General features: G+C 37.5%; 1 protein-coding gene across 1 annotated transcript in view; it reads left to right on the top strand.

Annotated features, from left to right (window-relative positions):
- The window catches only part of CSMD1 (CUB and Sushi multiple domains 1), a 1,554,536-nt gene that overhangs the window by 526,636 nt on the left and 1,006,357 nt on the right, over nucleotides 1-21,543 (top strand). Inside the window, exon 4 of the mRNA XM_058524846.1 lies at nucleotides 12,284-12,478. Within this exon, the coding sequence (XP_058380829.1) occupies nucleotides 12,284-12,478 (195 nt within the window). The remainder of the gene's footprint in view (nucleotides 1-12,283; nucleotides 12,479-21,543) is intronic.

Raw genomic sequence — 21,543 nt, 5'->3', positions numbered from 1 at the left:
TAAGACACAATTAATCGCATGAATATTCTTGAGTTTGTTTCATTTTGATACACTGTGCACTCTGCTGGAGCCGGGACCTGCGGCTGCTGCCTGTGGTCCTCTAGCTCACCTCCGTGCTCTGCTGGCTCCTCAACTCGTGTTCAGGATTTTCACTGGAGCATCAGGAGCTCGTCAGATTGCTCCAAGCCAGTTACCTTCCACCTGCTGTTATCACTTTCCACTGATTAGCACTAATGCAGCGCTGTCTTCAATTATAGTGTCCTTGAAACATTTCATCTGCTGGTATCATATACAGTTGATATTCTTTTTGTCTGCCTACCCCTGCAAGCATACTCTTTCTTTACTATAGTTGAAAAAAATAAGAGGCTTCGCCTTGCTTCTTACTGCTAAGCTAGTTAGTGCTACAGCTGCCTGCCCGCCTTCTCCGCTCCTCTGAGACTGCACCACCCCCCACCCCAGCCACCCACTCTAGCCCCTTCCCATCTCTCCATGGCCGGACTGGCAGGCGGTCATGAAGTGCTCACACAGAAAAGACCATGCTCTCTTTCTGGCCTAGTGCCTCTTCTGTTGTCTCCACATGGCACTCTGAACACAAAGATTTTTTGTAACAGCTTTTCTTGTAAACCTGAAGGTTTAGGTATAACTGTGTAATTATAACATATGAAATAAAAACACCTCAATGAACTAGATGTTAAAAATTATGATTCTCAGATGCCATGATGAAATTAAAAAAAAAAAGAGTTAAACCTGTCACGGGAGAGGTTTGGCAGCTGAAAGCTCTGGCTTGAGACCCTCTCCAGGAGTTGATCCCGGCCAGAGAGAGCTGCTGTGTCTAAGGTGACACCTGTTCAGGGAGCAGCCCGTATCTAATAACTTGGCTTTGCTGCTGGAAAGGCTCTGGCAACACAGAGGGACCAACTCAAACCCAGAGTCCCTCTAGGATCTGCTGAGGCCTTTGTCTCGACTGCACTGCGGTTCATTTCCTTTCTCTGCCCAGTCCCACTGCCTTCTCTCCGCCACAGGTGTTATCCTACAGGCTCTGCTTCCTGCACCCAAACCTCCACATAAAGAGTCGCTTCCCAGGAATCAGGCTGGAGCTCTGCTTCCTTCGCTGGAGAAGAGATCAAGACCTAGATTAGGTTATGCTTCCAGTGACTCAGCTAACAGTGGTAGAACCACAGGGAGAATGATGTTACCTGATCCTCCACAGCTCTCTCCCTCCCTCTGGGAGGTTGCTGGCCTCAGAGAAGTGACTCGGCAGTTAGGTCAAGCAGAGCCTCTTTTATGGTCAAGAATCCTACAGTTTGGAATATAGGAAAGTTGACTGGGATTTTCTGTAGCTTGTCTTAAGACAGTGTCCTACTAAGGAAATGGTCAATGAGAACTGCGTTCTCTTTAATCTTTAAATTTTGCTTTAATTTTCAAAGAGCCTTTGTCCAACTTCCCTTTAGCAATTACATTTTTCAATTTATAGGAAGAAATGTTGAGAAAGACCAGGAATTATATGCATTTGAAATAGTGGTTGTTGTGCTAAATCCTCAACTTTTTTAATAGATACCTCTATCCCTTCTCTCATTGTATTTCTCACTGTTAAGATAGAAAAGAAAATATGATAACACAGAGGGAGACAGATAATAGGCAAGAAAGGGCAGGAACCCAGGTCCTAGTTATTCAGCTTTATTTTTTTCTATTAAACTATCCCAAAATTATTTCTAATGTTACATTTTTCGTTTAAAAGCATTTCAATTATGTTGACACAATTGTGACCGTATGGTGTGGTGGAAGTATCCTAGGTTTATACAGATCATCTGTGTCACCTCAACCAAGTTCCTCAGCCTCTCTGGGTCTCATCCTCTTTGTAGATGAAGTTGAAATAATGATGCCTCATTTGGAAATTTGAGAGGGTTAGTGATAGCACATATAAAGTGTCTTGAGTGTTTGACCCAGATGCTCAGCAAGTGGTAAATATTATTATTTTTAAGATAATTAAATTTATAATTTGGAACACTTAAATAAATATTTACTATCACCTATAGCCTGCCTCTGATAAAATTATGAAATTCATTTGGTCTTTTATAGCTCAAGTTTGACCATTCTGCATCCATTTCACCATTTCCAGATGACTGCCCAGCAGCCCCCTAAAGGCTACCCACATCCATGTGCTTTCTCCAAAACTCCTCCTTCCAAAGCATTTCATGTCTCCATGCTTTGTGTTTTGCCTGCTTGGAGGTCCCTTCCACCAGTAGTCTGCTTGACATATATATGATATCACATGTATATGTGATTTTTTCCACCTTTAAGCCACTTCTTTTGTTAAAGCCTTCAAACTCTTTCTTATTCTCATTACTCTTTGCACAAGACTCTACATTGGTTCTTAAGACAATATATTGTAATTACTTGTTTACTCATCTTCTGCCTCCCAGACTGTGAGCCATCTCCAGGGCAGGATTTATGGCATCTTCACATTTGCAGTCTGGTCACTAGTAACAACTTGGAATGTAGTGAGAATGTCTTGGGGTAAATGGGCATGAAATATATTGGCATTATTTTTTAAACAGCTTTATTAAGGAATAATGTCTTTTGTCTTCAATATTTTGAAGACTTTTGTCTTCAATATTTATTTCTTCGAGTTATTTACCTGTTCTTTTCCAGTTACTCATGATGGAGGCTCAAGTGATTTGTTTGAGATCTTTTTTCTTTTATAATATAAGTGCATATGCTGTAAATTTCCCTCTCAGCATAGTTTTCAATGCATCCATCAACTATGATATGTTGTTTTATCATTTTCACCTCGTTCAAATATTTTCTAATATCCCTTGTGACTTCTTTAACCATTAATTAATTAGAAGTTGATTCATAGGGTTGTTAAAGCCTGCTATATCCCTACTGATTTTCTGTATACTTGCTTTTTCAATTAAGAGAGTAGTGTGGAAATCTCTAACTGTAATTTGGTTTTATCTGTTTTTGCTAGCAGTTCTATCAGTGTTTGCCTCATGTATTTTGAAGCTTTATTATTAGGCACAAAAATGTGTAGGATTGTTATGTTAACCCTTTTATCATTATGAAATAACCCTTTTCATCCCTGATAATATTCTTTGCATTAAAACCAGTTGTGTGTGTTATTAGCATAGCAACTTGAGTGTTCTTTTGATTAATGTTAGTGTTCTTTTGGTCAATGTTTCCCATCATTTTGCTTTTATCTATTTGTGTGTTCATATTTATAACTGGTTTCTTGAAGTCAGTATATCATTGCTTTTATTTTTTAATCCAATCTGACAATCTCGGCCTTTTTTTCTTCTGTGTCTTGTTAGCATGTTTAATCTTTACTGTCTTGAACACACAGAAGACAATTATTATAACTGTTTCAATGTTGTCATCTACTAATTCAACCATCTGTGTCATTTCTAGCTAATTTTTGATTGATTGTGAGTTTTTTCTCCTCATTATGGATTGTATTTTCTTGCTTCTTTGCATGCTTAGTAATCTTTGGTTGGACGCCAGACATTGTGAATCTTACTTTGGTGGATGATGGATGTTTTTGTATTCCCAAAAATATTCTTGAGCTTTTTTTTAGATGTAGTTAAATTTCTTGGAACAGTTTGATGCTTAGAATTATTGCTTTTTGGGGCTGAATGAAGGGTGAGGCAAGTTAGGAATCTAGGGTGAAGATTTTAAGTAAGCACTGGCTCTGAGGTTCATGCAAGTACATAACCCAGACAGTGAGTACCCAGTAGATTTTGCATGCTAGGCACCTCACTAGCCTTTCCATAGTCTGATCCTGTTGCTTATAAGATTCCTTATTAAATGACCCAGGTGACATTTACTCTAGAGTGATTTCTTCCCCACTACTGAGGCTAGAGCCTTCTCTGTACTCCACCTGCTAGTGAATGATGAAGATGTCTGCTCTGACTGTAGGGAACAGGCACTCTTCTTGGCCCTGTGAGAGTTCTAGGCACTATTCTCTCTACTCTCTTGGTAATTCTTTCACTGGCTTTGGGTAATTTTTTTACATGCTTGCATTGGTCAATACTCACCTGATGTTCAAGAGGGGCCCTCTGCCGGTCTCTGGAGTCCTCACTTTCCTGTGAACTTAAACTTCCTTGGCTTCCTCATACTCTCATCTCTGTTTCCTCAACTCAGGGAGACGGCCAGACCCAACCTGGATTTCCACTCCCTGTTCCTTGGGCCGTAACTCTCTCCAGGCAACAAGCTGGAGAAATTTTAGGGACTGTCTCATTTGTTTCCTGTCTCTCAGGGATCATGTTCCAATGCTGCTTGATGTCCAGTGCATGAGAGCCATTTTTTCACAAATTTTGACTTTTTTTTTAAACTTGATTAAGGCAGGAAGGTAAATCCAATCCTTCATACTCAAACTTGGCCAAAAGAGGAAGTATTATAGTGAGTTTTTAATTATTTTTTATTTGAATTACTAAATGAGCCATGACTGAGAAAGAGTTTGGAATTGTTGCTTAGAATCTATTTAATTTAATTTAACTTGTTAACCACCCCAGTGGTATTTAATGTACCATTTAACCTTTGGAATGCATGGTGTTATCCCTGTTTCATAAATATCATGTATGAGAGAGCAAACAGCAGCAGTGTTTGGCATAGGGCAGAGGTCATTCTGAGCAGTTTTCAAGTTGTTGTCAGCTTCCTTGTTCTCATTAAGCTGATATCTGAGGGGGCTTGTAGTTGTATTTGTTTAAATTCCCTTAGTGGATTTTAGAAATACTTTACTTTATCTTTATATAAATATTCAGACACTTGTAATCAACAGAACATCCATTTGTTGAGTGTAAAGTTTACTTATGAGAAGAAGAAGAAAAGATGGTCATAAAAATGATTTACTTGTAAATCACTAATAAGAATGTCTATGATCTACTATGTGGTGCCAGTATATGTAAACGTATCTGATAAAATTAATATACTTTATCTTTTTGACAATTCCATGATAATTGAAAAGTTCACCTTGTGTTCTTTCTTGCTATGGTTGATTTGTATGTCAATCACTTCTGCTTAATTTCCACCTTTGATATTGCCAGCATCCATTCGATCATCGTTATTTCTCAGGTTGACTCCTGGGCTCTCTACTTGATCTTGCTCTTAACGTTTTGGTTATTTTTCTATTTAGTTTAATGATTGTTTTCCCCTGCTCATTATTTGTGGGTATTCCAGAAGACTTAAACCTGGAATCCCCATTCCTATTCCTTTTCCTTCATATTTTCTCCATTATTACTCTTTCAGTCTGAAGAAACTCAGCAACACTTCTGGTCCTTACCTTTTTTTTTGCTAACTCTAGGATACACCTATGGAGATGTTCCACAGATTTAAAAACAAAGAGCATAATAATGTTCGCAATTAAATTTATTATATTGCATCAATGGGCATCATGGCCACATTTATGCATTTTCTCTGGCTGGGCCACCATCTATGAATTGTTCCTAGTGTTACTGTTTCTTCCTCAGTAGTTGAGTCTTGATATGCTATTTAATTCTTGTTGTCATAGTTTTGCAGTAACGTATCTAGATTAATGCCTGTGTTGTTTGGATGGCAAAGGCCCAGCTACTCCTAGCTCTAGTTTAGTGCAGTTAAGACAATGTCTGCCTTTAACTTAAAGATATCAGACCATGAAAGGATCAACTAGAGAAGTCAAAGTGTGAGACCATCAGATCATCCCACAGTTCACCTACCATGTATGCTTTACACTTCCCAAAAGTCATTTCACACAGTCCAAATCGTTTTGCAACAGGCATTTTTGTGTTCTCACTTCTCATAAGCTTATGTCTTCCAATTGCCGTTCAAAATCTTTTGAAAAGCCAGTCTATAGATTTCAAATCCATTTCAAAAGTGGTCCTTTGGCTTGTGTTAACTTTGCTCTACAGTCTCTCTTGGTGCCTTCCTGACATCCTGCAAATTTACCTGGAGAGCCTGAAGCATATATTTTTAAAGCCATGTGATAGTTTGACCCTCAGTTCTGCATGAGGAAACATCATAACTCTCCCAAATTCTTACACCCCTGTTATTGCATCAAACAAAGCTCTATTGAGAAAACTACAGATTTGATGGCATTTTATCGTTATTATTTCTTTTGATGTTGACATTTTCGTAAGTTTATTATAGTGCTGAACAGTAGAAATTCTGTATCCACCATGTGCAAATCCTACCACTGATACTTACCAGCTGTGTGGCCATGGGGAAGTTACTTAACATCTCTGTGCCACAGTTTCCTCCTCTATAAAATTGGGATAATAATAGTACTTCATACACACTGTTAATAAGGTAAACCACTTAAGACAATGTCTAGCTCATACCATGTGCTGGATAAGTGTTACTAATTATTATTATAATGGAGCAGGAATAATGAAGTAGAATTACTATAACTAAAAATAGAACTGCAATGTCTTTCTCCTTTGCTTCTGATTTTAATAACTATTTTCCCATTTTAATGACAATATCAACTCTAAAAGACGGCTTTTTTCCTAGTTTTATTGTTTCTGAAATTGGTATATATTAGAATCCCTGCATACTTTGAAACTTGTATTATTTCCCTAAAATTGTCATGGTGCTGTAGAATTGGGGAATTAATTAAAACTGGCTGACATGCGTTGAACACTTATTCTCTTTTAAGTGCCCTACTAACTGTCTTACCTGCGTTATCTTTTATGTTTCACACGAGTAGGTTTTATTTTTCATTCCCCTTTTCAAGACATGGAAATTGAGATTTAAGTAATTTGTCCAACATTATACAGTCTATTTCTGGGGTAGAAACACAGGTCTGTCTGATACCACACCAGGTGCCTGTAACCCACCATGCTATGCACGTTTCTATGAACACTTGCCACGACTTCTTTCCTCATCTGAAAATTATCTTTCCATTCTCTTTTGGCTGAAACTTGCTGCTTTCCACCTTTCAATATACCTAAAACACCAGGCTTTTCATCTTTATATATCCTTAAGACTCACTTTTCCTTTGAGTTCTTCCCATCTGGCTCCTGTTTACATTTCAAGGTGAGAGTATTTACACAGCGTTTCTCCTTCACTGTTACTCTTCCCGTGGAGAATGCGATTTTGGAAGTGAGAGGCATTAAATAATTGCTCCCTACTGAAAAATCCTCATTGATTTTGTCATGTAACTGCTGTCTCAGCATCTTCCTGTGTCACCAATTGGCCATGATTCAGAGAGTCAGTACAGAGAATAAATGTCAGGTTTTGAGATTTGAAAATCTGATTTTTATAATGTTCCTGAAAATTACATAATCAGATTTTTCCAATCCTTCCCAAAAATGGCAGAAGGGAGTGCAGGGCAAACATCTGTGGATAAACACATCTTATGTCCTTGGTTTACATTTTGAGTATTGTATAGCATGTGAGTATTTGTTTTATTTCCTTAAGCTGCAGTGAGATGAACAGAAAGCCAAAGTATAAACACCTGGGCTGACATACACCCTCGGGGCTCCAGTTTCCAAATGAACACACCTAATGACATTTCATTGATTGTACATATGCTGTTACAAATGCTGCTTCTCCTCTGATGAATTTCAAACTTCTGTTCGCTCGCCTTTTGTCCCATTTAGTAGTGAATATTAATGCTATATTCTATTTTAGTATCCTGTTTTCACTTTTCTTCTGTAAAGAGTTTTGGTATGACATCCATTTCATCATTTAAACAGTTGGGTTAAAAGTTTGATGTGAGATCCTAATTAAGTCACTGAGTTGTGACCATACGTACTCGCCAGATCGTGACTGTTATGGAGGGAGTGTCCAGAGCCTGATTAGAATGACAGCCTCTGTGTCTAGCCCTGGTGTACAAACTTGGCTTCACGAGGTCTGATGGAAACCTGCCATGAGAGGAAAGATGGGTGCCCAGAGTTCCTTTCAAGAAATTCTTTCACATCACTGAATGTCTGCACTGGGGGCAGAATTCCCATTACCCAAATAAGAATTTCTTTCTGGAAACATCTATGGGAGCGAGTGCAAATTACTTCAAGGGTGGATTAAAGGGAATTAAAAGTAGAGTTCAAGTCAATTCAATAAGTATTTACTAAACAGTTAACGTGAACTCATTAATGTGGGAGACACAGAGGGACATTCACCATCTTCAGGGAAACTGGTTAAAAATTAGTTAAAATGGAAGTGACAGAAATGACTATTGGGTTGAATTTATTTATTTTAAATTATGTTTTCCCAGCCACTGGAGTCTCATCTGTTGGTAATATTTACATGTCTGAGACTTAAATCTTTACGTAGACATATAATTATTTTTCACAATTTGGGGTATTTTGATAATTTTTTAAATGAAATTGCTGATGCTTTTATAATTTTATGTGCACATTTGCATTTTTGTTGCTGTTTGCAACTGGAAGTAAATATTTTAATTCATCCTCAATTATTTCTATTTGCTTGTTGACAGTGTTCACATTAAAATTTTAATAATTTTTTTCTAAAATAAAATTGGTTGACAATAAAAATCTTCATTCCCTTAAATCACAAATTTATAACTTTATACTACCAACCAGTGACTTTAAACTTCACAAATTAGTTTTTAATCTCTCTTTCCCATTTGCTAAGTTATTGTGCTTTTAAAATTCTTAAGTCCATTTTAGGCCTCTAAAACCTATTTACATGTTTAGCCAAATGTGGAAAAAAAATGACTTAAAGTTGTAATTTGTTACCGATCCACTGTGTCCAAAATGTGATTTTGTCCAACTGGTTTTTGAAAAACTCATTTGTTTTTCCCTGTTCCCACCAAGCTATGAGCTATGTAAATTTTAGTTGTACGTATAATATCTAGAAGAATACGTGATATATTTTACATTAATATTTATATTTATTATTTAGTTAGCAAGCCCCTGCTAAGGGCTTGACATGATTCTAGACACCGTATAGACAAAGATGGAAAAGATGCTGCTCCAACCTTGACCAGTTCAGAGTCCACACTGGAGGCAGTTGGTTGCAGTGCAATCTGATGATAGTCATTCAGAGTAGGTATTTGGAGACCTGCGTTGTCTCATTCAATCCTCACACTGTACCCTGTGAAATAAATGCTGATGAGGACACATTTTCAGTAAATAAAGGAGGCTAATAAGGGTGAAAGAAGAGACTTAAATTCAGTTCTCCTTTCCATTCCATTCCATTGTCAATTGAAAACAAGGCTGCAAAGAGGTGTTTGATAGGCACCTTTCAAATTCTAATATTGTCAAGATGTTAAGATAAAGACAGAATCAATAGACAAGAACAGAAAAGGAGACCATTACACTGGTCTAAGATGCCAGGGAAGGGTTTACTAGAAGGGGAGGCTGACGTGGCCCCAGAACCCCAGGTCTTCATCATTGCACAGGGCTTTGTGGGTGTGGAGGGCACCAATGGCCATTGCTATTACAGGTGCACGCCTACAACTGCACGAGAAAAAAGATTCCCGACGTCATCTACCACAGTCTGATATATGATGTTAGTTATAGGTTACACCCTTCATTTATTGCTATATTTTACTTTGATGGTCACTCATTTTAACATCTACTACATTATTTCCTGTTAAAGATAGCTTTCCTAGCTTGATAATGTAGAATGACAGAAATTATTTTTCTTTCTGAATTTTATTATTTGCCTATGTTTCCAAATACTACATTTAACTCTCTGTTAAAAGTTTTAAGACATGGATGTTTTCTTTTCAGAAGTCTACTTGGGAAAAACCTTTGTTTTCAGGAATGTTTTTTTTTCCCTCAAAAATATTGAAGTCTACAATTTCACACTTTCTGGCAATATCATTGCACAGCCAAGTTTTAGGTATTGTTTATTACTTCACTTTTTTTAAAATGTGTTAAATAGGCTGTGGATGATATGTGTGAAGTTTGTCCACGCAGCAGCAAAATCTTGTGATCTATTTCATATTTTATTGTGTTTTTGGTATGATGGTCTTTCTGTACAACAGCCAATTATAGTATCTGTGCTAAAGATAATTTTAAATAATTATGTGTTGCTATTTTCAGTAGAAAAATGGATAGAAAATTCGCGATGACTACATTGAATTTTCAGATGGCTCATTTGTTTTTTCCAATTATGAAAGCAATTACTTGTTTTGGTTATTTTTAGCAGGTTTTAAGATATTTGATAGATTTACACTGATAACTCTGGTCTTTGGGGAAACAATTTATCTGGACTCATTCTATAGTGAATGTGTACCTTCTAATAATAAGTATTACTAACAGTTAATGAAAATAATAAACTCTAAAAAAACAAAGGAACGATTTGTTAATTCTAAATATTCCTGGATGAGGAATACAAACACCAAAAGTTTCATATCCACAAATTCTCCCCCTACCCTGTCTGTCTGTCTCTCCCCACTTAAGATAGACATTCAGCAGCCTCGAGTCTCTGATGATAAGATCCTGGCTGATGCTGGGTGACAGGCGTCCTGAGTGATTAACAGAAATTCTCCCCCAAGATAGGATTCAAACTTTTTCTACCTTAGAAGATCATAGGCAGTTAAATGCCAAAACAGTTAAAAATGTTTATAAACAACATTTTGTCTTCTTGTTTTAGAGATAGTAAATGTGGAATTAAACAAAGATAAATAGACTTCTTGTCTTAGAGATAGTGAATGTGGAATTAAACAAAGAATTTCCTTTTCAAAAGAAGCAAAGATGACTGTAGACATATTGAACTGTTTTCTATTGTGTTGTCAAACAGGTTTTTGCAGACTATTTTCAGAAATTATTTTTTAAAAACTAGAACTAAGCACATTTTGATTATGGAAATAGTTATTTCATAAACATGTCTATAACATTAAGTATCTAAATGGTACTGGGTTTTCTAAGTGTTTCTACATAGCTTAAATTGTACAGATTTAAATAATTTCATAACAAAAATATTTTAAAAATCACAGAGATTCCCACTCCATTCCCTGGGAAAGTTCTTTCTATTTCTCAGTTTACAAACAAACAAAGAAAACAGAAAAATCGCACTACCTTATACATGTATATTAAAATACACCCCATACTCCTTCAAAAAATTGTATACAGACATAAAATAATTTAATTTTGTTCATTTATACTTTTTGTTTGGAAATCATTCTTTTCTTAAATAGTAGGATTGTCATTTTATTTGAATACTGCATAATAGCAGCTAATTTATTGATGACAAGCTAAATTTAAACCAGAAATAGGGAGACAATAGCCATCAGTCATCAATTTCATCCATTCAATTTAACGGTGCAGCAATTACATTCAAGATTATTTTCTCTGAGTATAGAATGGCATCGTGTCAATGAGGTTTCAAGGCAGTTGAATTAGACAGAGAATCATATCAATGTAAAAAATGAGAAGGTCAAGAAAGAACAGAATCAAGGCCATCTTATTGAAAAGCAAGTGAATACAGTCCTTGCCTTGTTAAAACTGATAGTTAAAACTCTGCTGTGAATCAGATACTATATAAACACATAGAGCCTTACAGACAGCTTAGAATATAATAGTGGTACAATTTTTTTTTTCAGTCTGATAAATTAGTGAATGAGATCTTTAATTTATTCTTTAATTCAGCTGTTTATCCACCAACATTGATAGAACATTGATTAGTGATGTGTATCAGCCCGTGCTGGTCCTGAAGAATAAGGATAAATATGGCATGAATATTCATTCACATCATATTTCTGATATCACTTTTTTCAGGTATCAATATCCTACTGTATTGTCTGGTTGCTAACTATATAGTAGTGTAAAATATCAAAATTAGAAAAATAATCTAGACTTCATTTAGAACATTAAATCGTAGCAGAACTGTATTACTCCCTTTTATCAAAATGCATTTATCTGTACTTTTAAAATAATCTTTACAGGGCTGGCCGGTGGCACAGCGGTTAAGTGCCCGTGCTCCGCTTTTGTGCCCTGGGGTTTGCAGGTTCGGATCCCGGGTGTGCACCGACGCACTGCTTGTCAAGACATGCTGTGGCGGCATCCCATATAAAGTAGAGGAAGATGGCACATGCACGTTAGCCCAGGGCCAATCTTCCTCAGCAAAATAAAAGGGGAGGATTGGCATCAGGTGTTAGCTCAGGGCTAGTCTTCCTCACACACACACACATAATAATAATCTTTACAAAAGTACTAAATTGCAGATATTATAAAACATGAGTACATTTGTTTTAAATTTTAGGCAAAATTAAAATTTTTTTGTGCTAGGTTTGCTAATTTTAATAGTTTAAAAGTGGTGTGTGTTTTGAAATATAAATTGATCTCAATAGAAAATTTTTCTTTAACTTTTGTTTCTTTCTCTTTTCTTCTTCCACTAGTTTTACCTAGCCACACGTGTGGAAATCCCGGAGAAATATTGAAAGGAGTTCTCCATGGAACAAGATTCAACATAGGAGACAAAATCCGGTACAGCTGTCTCTCTGGCTATATCTTGGAAGGTCATGCAGTTCTGACTTGCATTGTCAGCCCTGGGAATGGTGCATCGTGGGACTTCCCAGCCCCCTTCTGCAGAGGTAGGTACTGTACAACAGGAACGTGTTGTGAACTGACGCCTGGGCTAAGTAACTGGCTTTGGAGCTGATATTGCAAAAGTTTCCCTTAACAAAAAAAAGTTACATCCTGCTGGGTCTTCCTGTGTCAGCTCCTTCTGCTCCCAAGAGTAATATTATATGTTACCTAAGAAACCATGCCTGGACCTTATAAAGTTGATAACAAATGTACATATGTTCTGTAAATGTCCAATTTTTTTCATTCTATTTCTCAAACTCTGTGGACTTCTGCATATTTTTATCACCTCTTGTCATCGCATTTTAAGATTTAATAGATCTTTATGTCCCTCTTGATTTGATGGTTCCTTTTTTATCTTTTTCTCATTAAACATGACAAGCATCCTTTGATAATTATTATTTTTTTTAAATTTTTTGTTTATTGCAGTAACATTGGTTTATAGCCTTGTATAAATTTCAGGTGTACATCATTATACTTCTGTTTCTGCATAGATTACATCATGTTAACCGCCCAAATACTAATTACAACCCATCACCACACACATGTGCCCAATTATCCCTTTCGCCCTCCTCTCTCCCCCTACCCCCTGTGCTAACCACCAATCCAATCTCTGTCTCTATGTGTTTGTTTGTTTTTGTTATTATCTACTACTTAATGAGGGAAATCATACGGTATCTGACCTTCTCCTTCTGACTTATTTCACTTTGCATAATACCCTCAATGTCCATCCATGTTGTCACAAATGGCTGGATTTCATCGTTTCTTATGGCTGATTAGTATTCCATTGTGTATATATACCACATCTTTATCCATTCATCCCTTGATGGGCGCTTAGGTTGCTTCCAAGTCTTGGCTATTGTGAATAATGCTGCAATGAACACAGGGGTGCATGTATCTTTACGCACTGGTGTTTTCAAGATCTTTGGATAAATATCCAGCAGTGGAATAGCTGGATCATATGGTAGTCCTATCCTTAATTTTTTGAGAAATCTCCATACCGTTTTCCATAGTGGCTGCACCAGTTTGCACTCCCACCAGCAGTTTATGAGAGTTCCCTTCTCTCCACATCCTCTCCAACACATGTTGTTTCCTGTCTTGTTAATTATAGCCATTCTGACGGGCATGAGGTGATATCTCATTGTAGTTTTGATTTGCATTTCCCTGATAGTTAATGATGTTGAACATATTTTCTTGTGGCTGTTGGCCATCTGTGTATCTTCTTTGGAGAAATGTTTGTTCAGGTCTTTTGCCCATTTTTTAATCGGGTTGTTAGTTTTTTTGTTGTTGAGATGCATGGGTTCTTTATATATTTTGGAGATTAATCCCTTATCCGATGTATGGTTTGCAAATATCTTCTCCCAATTGTTAGGTTGTCTTTTCATTTTGTTGATGGTTTCCTTTGCTGTGCATAAGCTTTTTAGTTTGATGTAATCCCATTTGTTTATTTTTTCTATTGTATCTCTTGCCCAGTCAGACATGGTGCTTGAAAATATGTTGCTAAGACCGATGTTGAAGAGCGTACTTCCTATGTTTTCTTCTGGAAGTTTCATAGTTTCAGTTCTTACATTCAAGTCTTTAATCCATATTGAGTTAATTTTTGTGTATGGTGTAAGGTAAGGGTCTGCTTTAATTTTTTTTCATGTGGCTATCCAGTTTTCCCAACACCATTTGTTGAAGAGACTTTCTTTCCTCCATTGTGTGTTCTTGGCTCCTTTGTCAAAGATTAGCTGTCCATAGATGTGTGGGTTTATTTCTGGGCTTTCGATTCTATTCCATTGTTCTGTGTGTCTGTTTCTGTGCCAGTACCATGCTGTTTTGGTTACTATAGCTTTGTAGTATATTTTGAAATCAGGAAGTGTGATACCTGCAGCTTTGTTCTTTTTTCTCAGGCTTCCTTTAGCTATTTGGGGTCTTTTGTTGTGTCATATAAATTTTAGGATTCTTTGTTCTATTTCTGTGAAAAATGTTGTTGGAACTTTGATAGGGATTGCATTGAATCTATAGATTGCTTTAGGAAGTATGGACATCTTAACTATGTTAATTCTTCCAATCCAAGAGCACAGAATATCATTCCATTTCTTTGTGTCTTCTTCAATTTCTTTCAGCAATGTTTTATAGTTTTCTGTGTGCAGATCTTTCATCTCTCTTAATTTCTCTTTCTGTTACTTCATAGTTAGTGTATAGAAATGGAACTGATTTTTGTATGTTGATTTTGTATCCTGCAACTTTACTATATTCGTTTATTACTTCTAAAAGTTTTTTTGGTGGATTCTTTAGGGTTTTCTATATATAAAATCATGTCATCTACAAATAGTGACAGTTTCACTTCTTCTTTTCCAATTTGGATCAATTTTATTTCTTTTTCTTGCCTGATTGCTCTGGCTAGGACTTCCAGTACTATGTTAAATAGGAGTGGTGACAGTGGGCATCCTTGTCTGGTTCCTGTTCTTAGAGGGATAGCTTTCAGTCTTTCACCATTGAGGATGATATCAGCTGTGGGTTTCTCATATACGGCCTTTATTATGTTGCGGTTCTTTCCTTCTGTACCCATTTTATTCAGAGTTTTTATCATAAATGGATGCTGTATCTTGTCAAATGCTTTCTCTGCATCTATTGAGATGATCATGTGATTTTTATTCTTCATTTTATTAATGTGGTGTATTACGTTGATTGATTTGCAAATGTTGAACCATCTCTGCATACATGGAATAAATCCCACTTGATCATGGTGTATAATCTTTTTAACGTATTGTTGTATGCAATTTGCTAGTATTTTGTTGAGGATTTTTGCATCCCTGGTCATCAGTGATATTGGCCTGTAATTTTCTTTTTTTGTGTTGTCCTTGTCTGGTTTTGGTATCAGGGTAATGTCAGCTTCATAGAATGAGTTAGGGAGCTTCCCCCACTCCTCAATTTTTTGGAAGAGTTTGAGAAGGATAGGTATTAAGTCTTCTTTGAATGTTTGGTAGAATTCACGAGGGAAGCCGTCTGGTCCTGGACTTTTATTTTTGGGGAGGTTTTTGATTACTGTTTTGATCTCCTTACTGGTGATTGGTCTATTCAAATTCTCTATTTCTTCTTGATCCAATTTTGTAAGGTTGTATGATTCTAAGAATTTATCCATTTCTTGCAGATTGTCAAATTGGTTGGCATATAGCTTTTCATAGTATTCTCTTATAATCTTTTGTATTTCTGAGGTGTGTGTTATACTTTCTCCTCTTTCATTTCTGATTTTACTTATTTGTGCCTTCTCTCTTTTTTTTTTGATGAGTCTAGCTAAAGGTTTATCAATTTTATTTATCTTTTCAAAGAACCAGCTCTTGGTTTTATTAATTTTTTCTATTGATTTTTTAGTCTCTATTTCATTTGTTTCTGCTCTGATTTTTATTATTTCCCTTCTTCTACTGATTTTGGGCTTTGTTTGTTCTTCTTTTTCCAGTTCCTTTAGGTGCATTGTTAGATTGTTTATTTGAGATTTTTCTTGTTTGTTGAGATAGGCCTGGATTGCTATAAACTTCCCTCTCAGAACTGCTTTTCTGTATCCCATAAATTCTGGCATGTCGTATTTTCATTTTCATTGGTCTCCAGGTATTTTTTGATTTCTCCTTTGATTTCTTCATTGAACCAATTGTTGTTCAGTAGCATTTTGTTTAATCTCCACGTATTTGTGGCTTTTCTGATTTTCTTCCTATAGTTGATTTCTAGTTTCATACCATTGTGGTCAGAAAAGATGCTTGGTATTATTTCAATCTTCTTAAATTTATGGAGACTTGTTTTGTGGCCTAATATGTGATCAATCCTGGAGAATGTTCCATGTGCATTTGAAAACAATGTGTATTCTTCAGTTTTTGAATGGAATGCTCTGTATATATCTACTAGGTCCATCTGTTCTAGTGTGTCATTTAAGGCCAATGTTTCCTTATTCATCTTCTGTTTAGATGATCTATCCCTTGGTGTAAGTGGAGTGTTAAATTCCCCTACTATTATTGTGTTACTGTCTATTTCTCTTTTCATGTCTGTTAATAATTGCTTTATATATTTAGGTGCACCTACATTGGGTGCATAGATATTTACAAATGTTATATCCTCTTGTTGGATTGTTCCCTTGATCATTATGTAATGCCCTTCTTTGTCTCTTTTTACAGTTTTTGTTTTAAAGTCTATTTTGTCTGATATGAGTATTGCTACCCCAACTTTCTTTTCATTGCCATTTGCGTGGAGTATCTTTTTCTATCCTTTCACTTTCAGTTTGGAAGTGTTTTTAGGTCTGAAGTGTGTCTCTTGTATGCAGCATATATATGGGTCTTGTTGTTTTATCCAATCAGCCACCCTATGCCTTTTAATTGGAGCATTTAGTCCATTGACATTTAAAATAGCTATTGATAAGTATGTACTTACTGCCATTTTTTAACTTTTCTTTTTCTCAGTGTTTTAGTAGTCCTTCTCTGTTCCTTTCTCCTTCTATACAGAATTGATGGTCTCTTTAGTTTGACCTCAGTCTGAAAGCTCTACTCTTTAACTCCTCTCCTCCCTCATTTTATGTTTTTGATATCATATCTAACCTCTTTTTTGTGCATTTGTATCCATTACTGTCTTATCATGGAAATAGATAATTTTTCCTATTTGTGGTCTTCTCTTTTCCCCTTAAATCAGTCCCTTTAACATTTCTTGCAGCACTGGTTTCTTGGTGACGAACTCCTTTAATTTTTGCTTGTCTGGGAAATTTTTGATCTCTCCTTCCGTTTTGAATGATAACCTTGCTGGGTAGAGTACTTGGCTGTAAGTCTTTTCCTTTTAGCACTTTAAATATATCGTGCCACTCTCTTCTAGCCTGTAAGGTTTCTGCTGAGAAGTCAGCTGATAGACTTATGGGGTTTCCTTTGTATGTAACTTGTCTTAATTTGGTGGTTTTTAGGATTCTCTCTTTATCTTTAATTCTGGACATTTTGATTATGATGTGTCTTGGCGTGGGCCTGTTTGGGTTTATCTTGTTTGGGGCTCGTGCTTCCTGTACCTGCATGACTGTTTCCTTCCTTAGGTTAGGCAAGTTTTCATCTATTATTTCCTGAAATACACTCTCTGCCACTTTGTCTCACTCTTCTCCTTCCAGGACACCTATAACACGGATGTTAGTGCGCTTGATGTTGTCCCAGAGGTCCCTTAGACTGTCCTCACTCTTTTTAATTCTTTTCTCTTTTACCTGTTCAGCTTGGGTAATTTCTTCTAGTCTTTTGTCCAGCTCACAGATCCGTTCTTCTGTATCCTCTACTCTGCTTTGAGTCCTTCTAGTCAACTTTTCATTTCCAGTATTGTATTCTTCATTTCTGATTGGTTCTTTTTTATATCTTCCATTTCTTTGTTGACATTCTCCCTGAGTTCATCTATTCTTCTCCCCAGATCAGTGAGCATCCTTAACACTCTTAGTTTGAACTCTCTGTCAGGTAGGTTGCTCATTTCTGTTTCACTTAGTTCCTTTTCTGGGGTTTTGTCCTGTTCCCTTACTTGGAATATATTCCTTTGCCTCCTCATTTTGCCTCTTTCCCTGTGCTTGTGTCTATGTATTAGGTAGGTCAGGTACACCCCCTGCTCTTGGATAGGTGACCTTATGTACGTGATGGCTTAAGAGGCCTACAGTGTGCTTCCCTCAATTCTCAATGTTCCAGGGGTGACACCTATGGTGGCTACGTGTATCCTTCTGTTGTGGCCTGTTTGCTCTCCCTGTAGGCATCCAGGGAGGCCGAGTTATGCTCCTGGCCAGCTGTTGCAATGCTCAGCTGCTTGTAGTTGTTGTGGGCCCTTCAGTATCTTTATCAGGTGAGGGGGGCCCCAGCACAGTTGGATGCAAGTTCTAATATCACATTTGTGTTGCAGTATTTCTTTTAAGTGAGTAGGCCCCCAGCGTGACAGGTTGTTAGGCTCAGGGGCTTACAATTGCTATAAGACTCCAGCCTTTAGGTCTCTTGTCAGCTCTTTCAGGCACGGGGGCACCCAATTGTTTCATGCTTTGGAAGGTGGGGCAAACCCTCTAGTGGGTCTTTGAGAAGCACAAATCTTCTGCAGCTGACAAGCCCTGCCACCCACAGGTCCATACACACAGTCAACACAGTCCTGCACCGTGTGTGCACCCCGACCTCCTGAAGTGGACCCAGTATCTCCATGGCAGGAGCCCCACACACTCCACCACCACCTCACTCTCTCCTCCTGCTCCTTGTGCACGCCCTGCCCCACTGAAGTGGGCTCAGTTGCCAGGCTGCAGATAATCGAGTCACCAATCTATGCAGGCCCACCAGTTGCCTGAGGGCTTGTTGTTGGGTGGGGCCACTCTCTAGGGTGGGCTGCCTGCCCTGGCTGAGCTGGATTAAATCAGTGCTCTAGTGTGTGGGGTAGACCTGGGCTAGCAGGCCCCAGGGAGAACTCCAATGGCGTCTGTGTCAGCACACCCCCACCAGGCCACAACAATGGCCACTGCCAATGTCCCAGTCCCTGGAGAGGTCTCACCTCTCACTGCAATGCACTCAGAGCCTATCAGGTGAGTCTCTTTTCACCCAGCACTCTGCACCTTTCTTTCTGCTGATTTTAGGTTGCTTTCTGAAATGGGTGAGTTTGCGCGTGAGCCCTTTAAGAGATGGTTTTAATTTCTATGTGACCCAGCTTTTCTGGGGATACTCCCCAATGTTTTAGTAGCAGGCAAAGTCAGATATTATGCCACTCATTTCAATTGTGCTGGGTCCACAAAATGCCCCCAGTGGGAGCGCTCCCGGCTCAGGGCCCCACTCCTCCAGGGAGGGCTGCGTACTTTTGGGCTGCTCCTGGGTGGCTGTTAAGCTGGCGGCTTGTGAAGGCGGCGTTTTTTCTCTCTGGAAGGGAGTCTCTGCCTCTTCCACCTCGATTAGGATTGTCCGTTGTTGCAGTTCCTCTTATCCAGTTTTCAGTTCTGTTCCATGGGTAATTTTTGCACGAGTAGTTGAGTAGTTGTAAATTGGCTGTGTCCACGGGAGGAGGTGAGTTCAGAGTCTGCTTACGCCGCCATCTTTACTTCTCTCTCTTGATAATTAAATTATACCTTTTAAAGACTCTTTCAACACCATTCGGCTTTTGAAATAAGGTGATTATAAAGGAATGCACTATTCCAAGTGCTCATCGTCATGATTTGGTGCAAGGTTTGAATTACTTTTCCTCAAGCCTTGAATTTTTCAGCCTTTCCTTTAACATTATTTTACCAATCCAATAACTTTAGGAAAGAGCATACTTCAACTCTTAGGCTTTACTTTCCTAATAAAAACTAATCTTATGGTTTCAAAAAGAAAAGTGTAGCTAACGTTTATTGAGGTCTTAATGTAATGCCGAAAAATGTGCTAAGCACTCTACTTGATCATATCATTTAATTCTCACAACAACCCACTGATATAACAATTATTGACATTCATTTAACAGGTAAAGAAGCGAAAATTTAATTTTCAAAAAGTTGCACTTAAGACTCAGACCAGTGTCTGAGTTTTAATCCATGCTCTTAACCAGTCTAGTTCAGAGCCTTAGCTGTAAGTCATCGTATGACACTGTACTATTTTCATCAGTATGTTTTTATTTTAGCCTGTGCTATTTAATAAATACTGTTAAATATTGTATTCTCATGAAATCTCTTGATCCTAATTATTTTAGTAATGGCATATTCGTACTGCTGCTAGCTAGTATGTATTGATCACTTAGTATGGGCCAGGCATTACTCTTTCACATTTAGTCTTCACAAGTAGATGTTTTGTTAAAGACTCATTTTATAGGTAAGGAATCTGGGGATTAGATAGGAAATATGACTTGCTCAAGGTCTTCCTGCTGGTAGTTGTTGGAGTCCAGATATACCGTGTTCAAGTTATTCTTCTGTCCTAGAGAAATTCCTGTTGTGAGTATTTTCTACTCCAAATGACCATGATTCCTCCTGAAATGCTCATTCCCTCTTCGTGTTCCTGAGGTCTGTTGTGTCTCTCTTCTTTTTTTTCTTACTACAATTAATTATTTTCCATCTTCCTGTTGTCAAAAGAGTGGCGTCTCAAAATCCAGACCTCTGTCCCATTTCCCATATCCTTTCACCAATTCTCCTCAACTCATTGATCCCTTTTAAGGGCTTGCCACTTGGATATCCTGAATATCTTCCTTATTTCTACCATCGTTTCTATGATGGTCTCATTCTCTCTGGATAAACATTGGAGTTACTTTGGCTTTATTCTAACTTTCCCTATATGACACTTTTTTCCTTTCAGGCTTTTTGACTTTTCTCTATTCCCATGCCCACTGTACTATTCCAGTTAATCTTTTTTCCTTCTCACCCAGACCTCTTCAAGTTGGTTCAATGAGCTCCATGCCTTGAATCTCAACCTCCATCCTCCATCCTACTCCAAGACACTTCTCCCCAACACACACATCGTCATTGAAACCTTTCCTCTCTCAGCCAGAATACTTCAGTGACTCAACACAAATTAAGTGCAAACTCTTCAACATGGCTACCAATTTGCTCCATAACCTCATCTTAGCTGAATTATGCAGTTTCAGCTGTTAGTGTTCCCAGATATACATTTTAAGCTTTTCTTCCCAACATGCAATATTCTGCTGAGACCGACTCGTGCTGGCTTTCCTGAAAGCTGATTGTGTGCTTCTCTTTCATGCTCTGCATTCCTTACCCTGATGCTGTTAGCTCAATATCACCATGGTGGGAGTGTTTACACCGTGGAAATCAGCAAATGCTACAAAGAAGAGTTTTTCCCCAAAGAGTTCCTTACCAGCATACCACTCCATGCCTAATTCCAAACTTTTGCTCATTTTATCCTGTTGCACAGTTTACTCTTTTGTCTTTCTTACAACCATAAATCTTACTTATTTGTCAAGTTCACACTTAAGTCTAAATTTCAGTCATTTCTTGCCATTGCAACCTCTTTTTAAATTGCTAATAAAAAAAAGCCTTTTGTTTATAGCATTTATTTTGTTGCTATTTAATATTTTAACTTATTGTCTTAGCAGTGTCTCAACTGTTTTGTAACTTCCCAGAAGATAATATAAAGTTATAAAAACTTTGTAACTA

This window comes from Diceros bicornis, chromosome 29, assembly GCF_020826845.1.
Source record: "Diceros bicornis minor isolate mBicDic1 chromosome 29, mDicBic1.mat.cur, whole genome shotgun sequence".
NCBI classification, from domain to species: Eukaryota; Metazoa; Chordata; class Mammalia; order Perissodactyla; family Rhinocerotidae; genus Diceros; species Diceros bicornis.
Note: the sequence above shows the minus strand (reverse complement) of the source record. Positions and strands in the feature narration are given on the sequence as shown.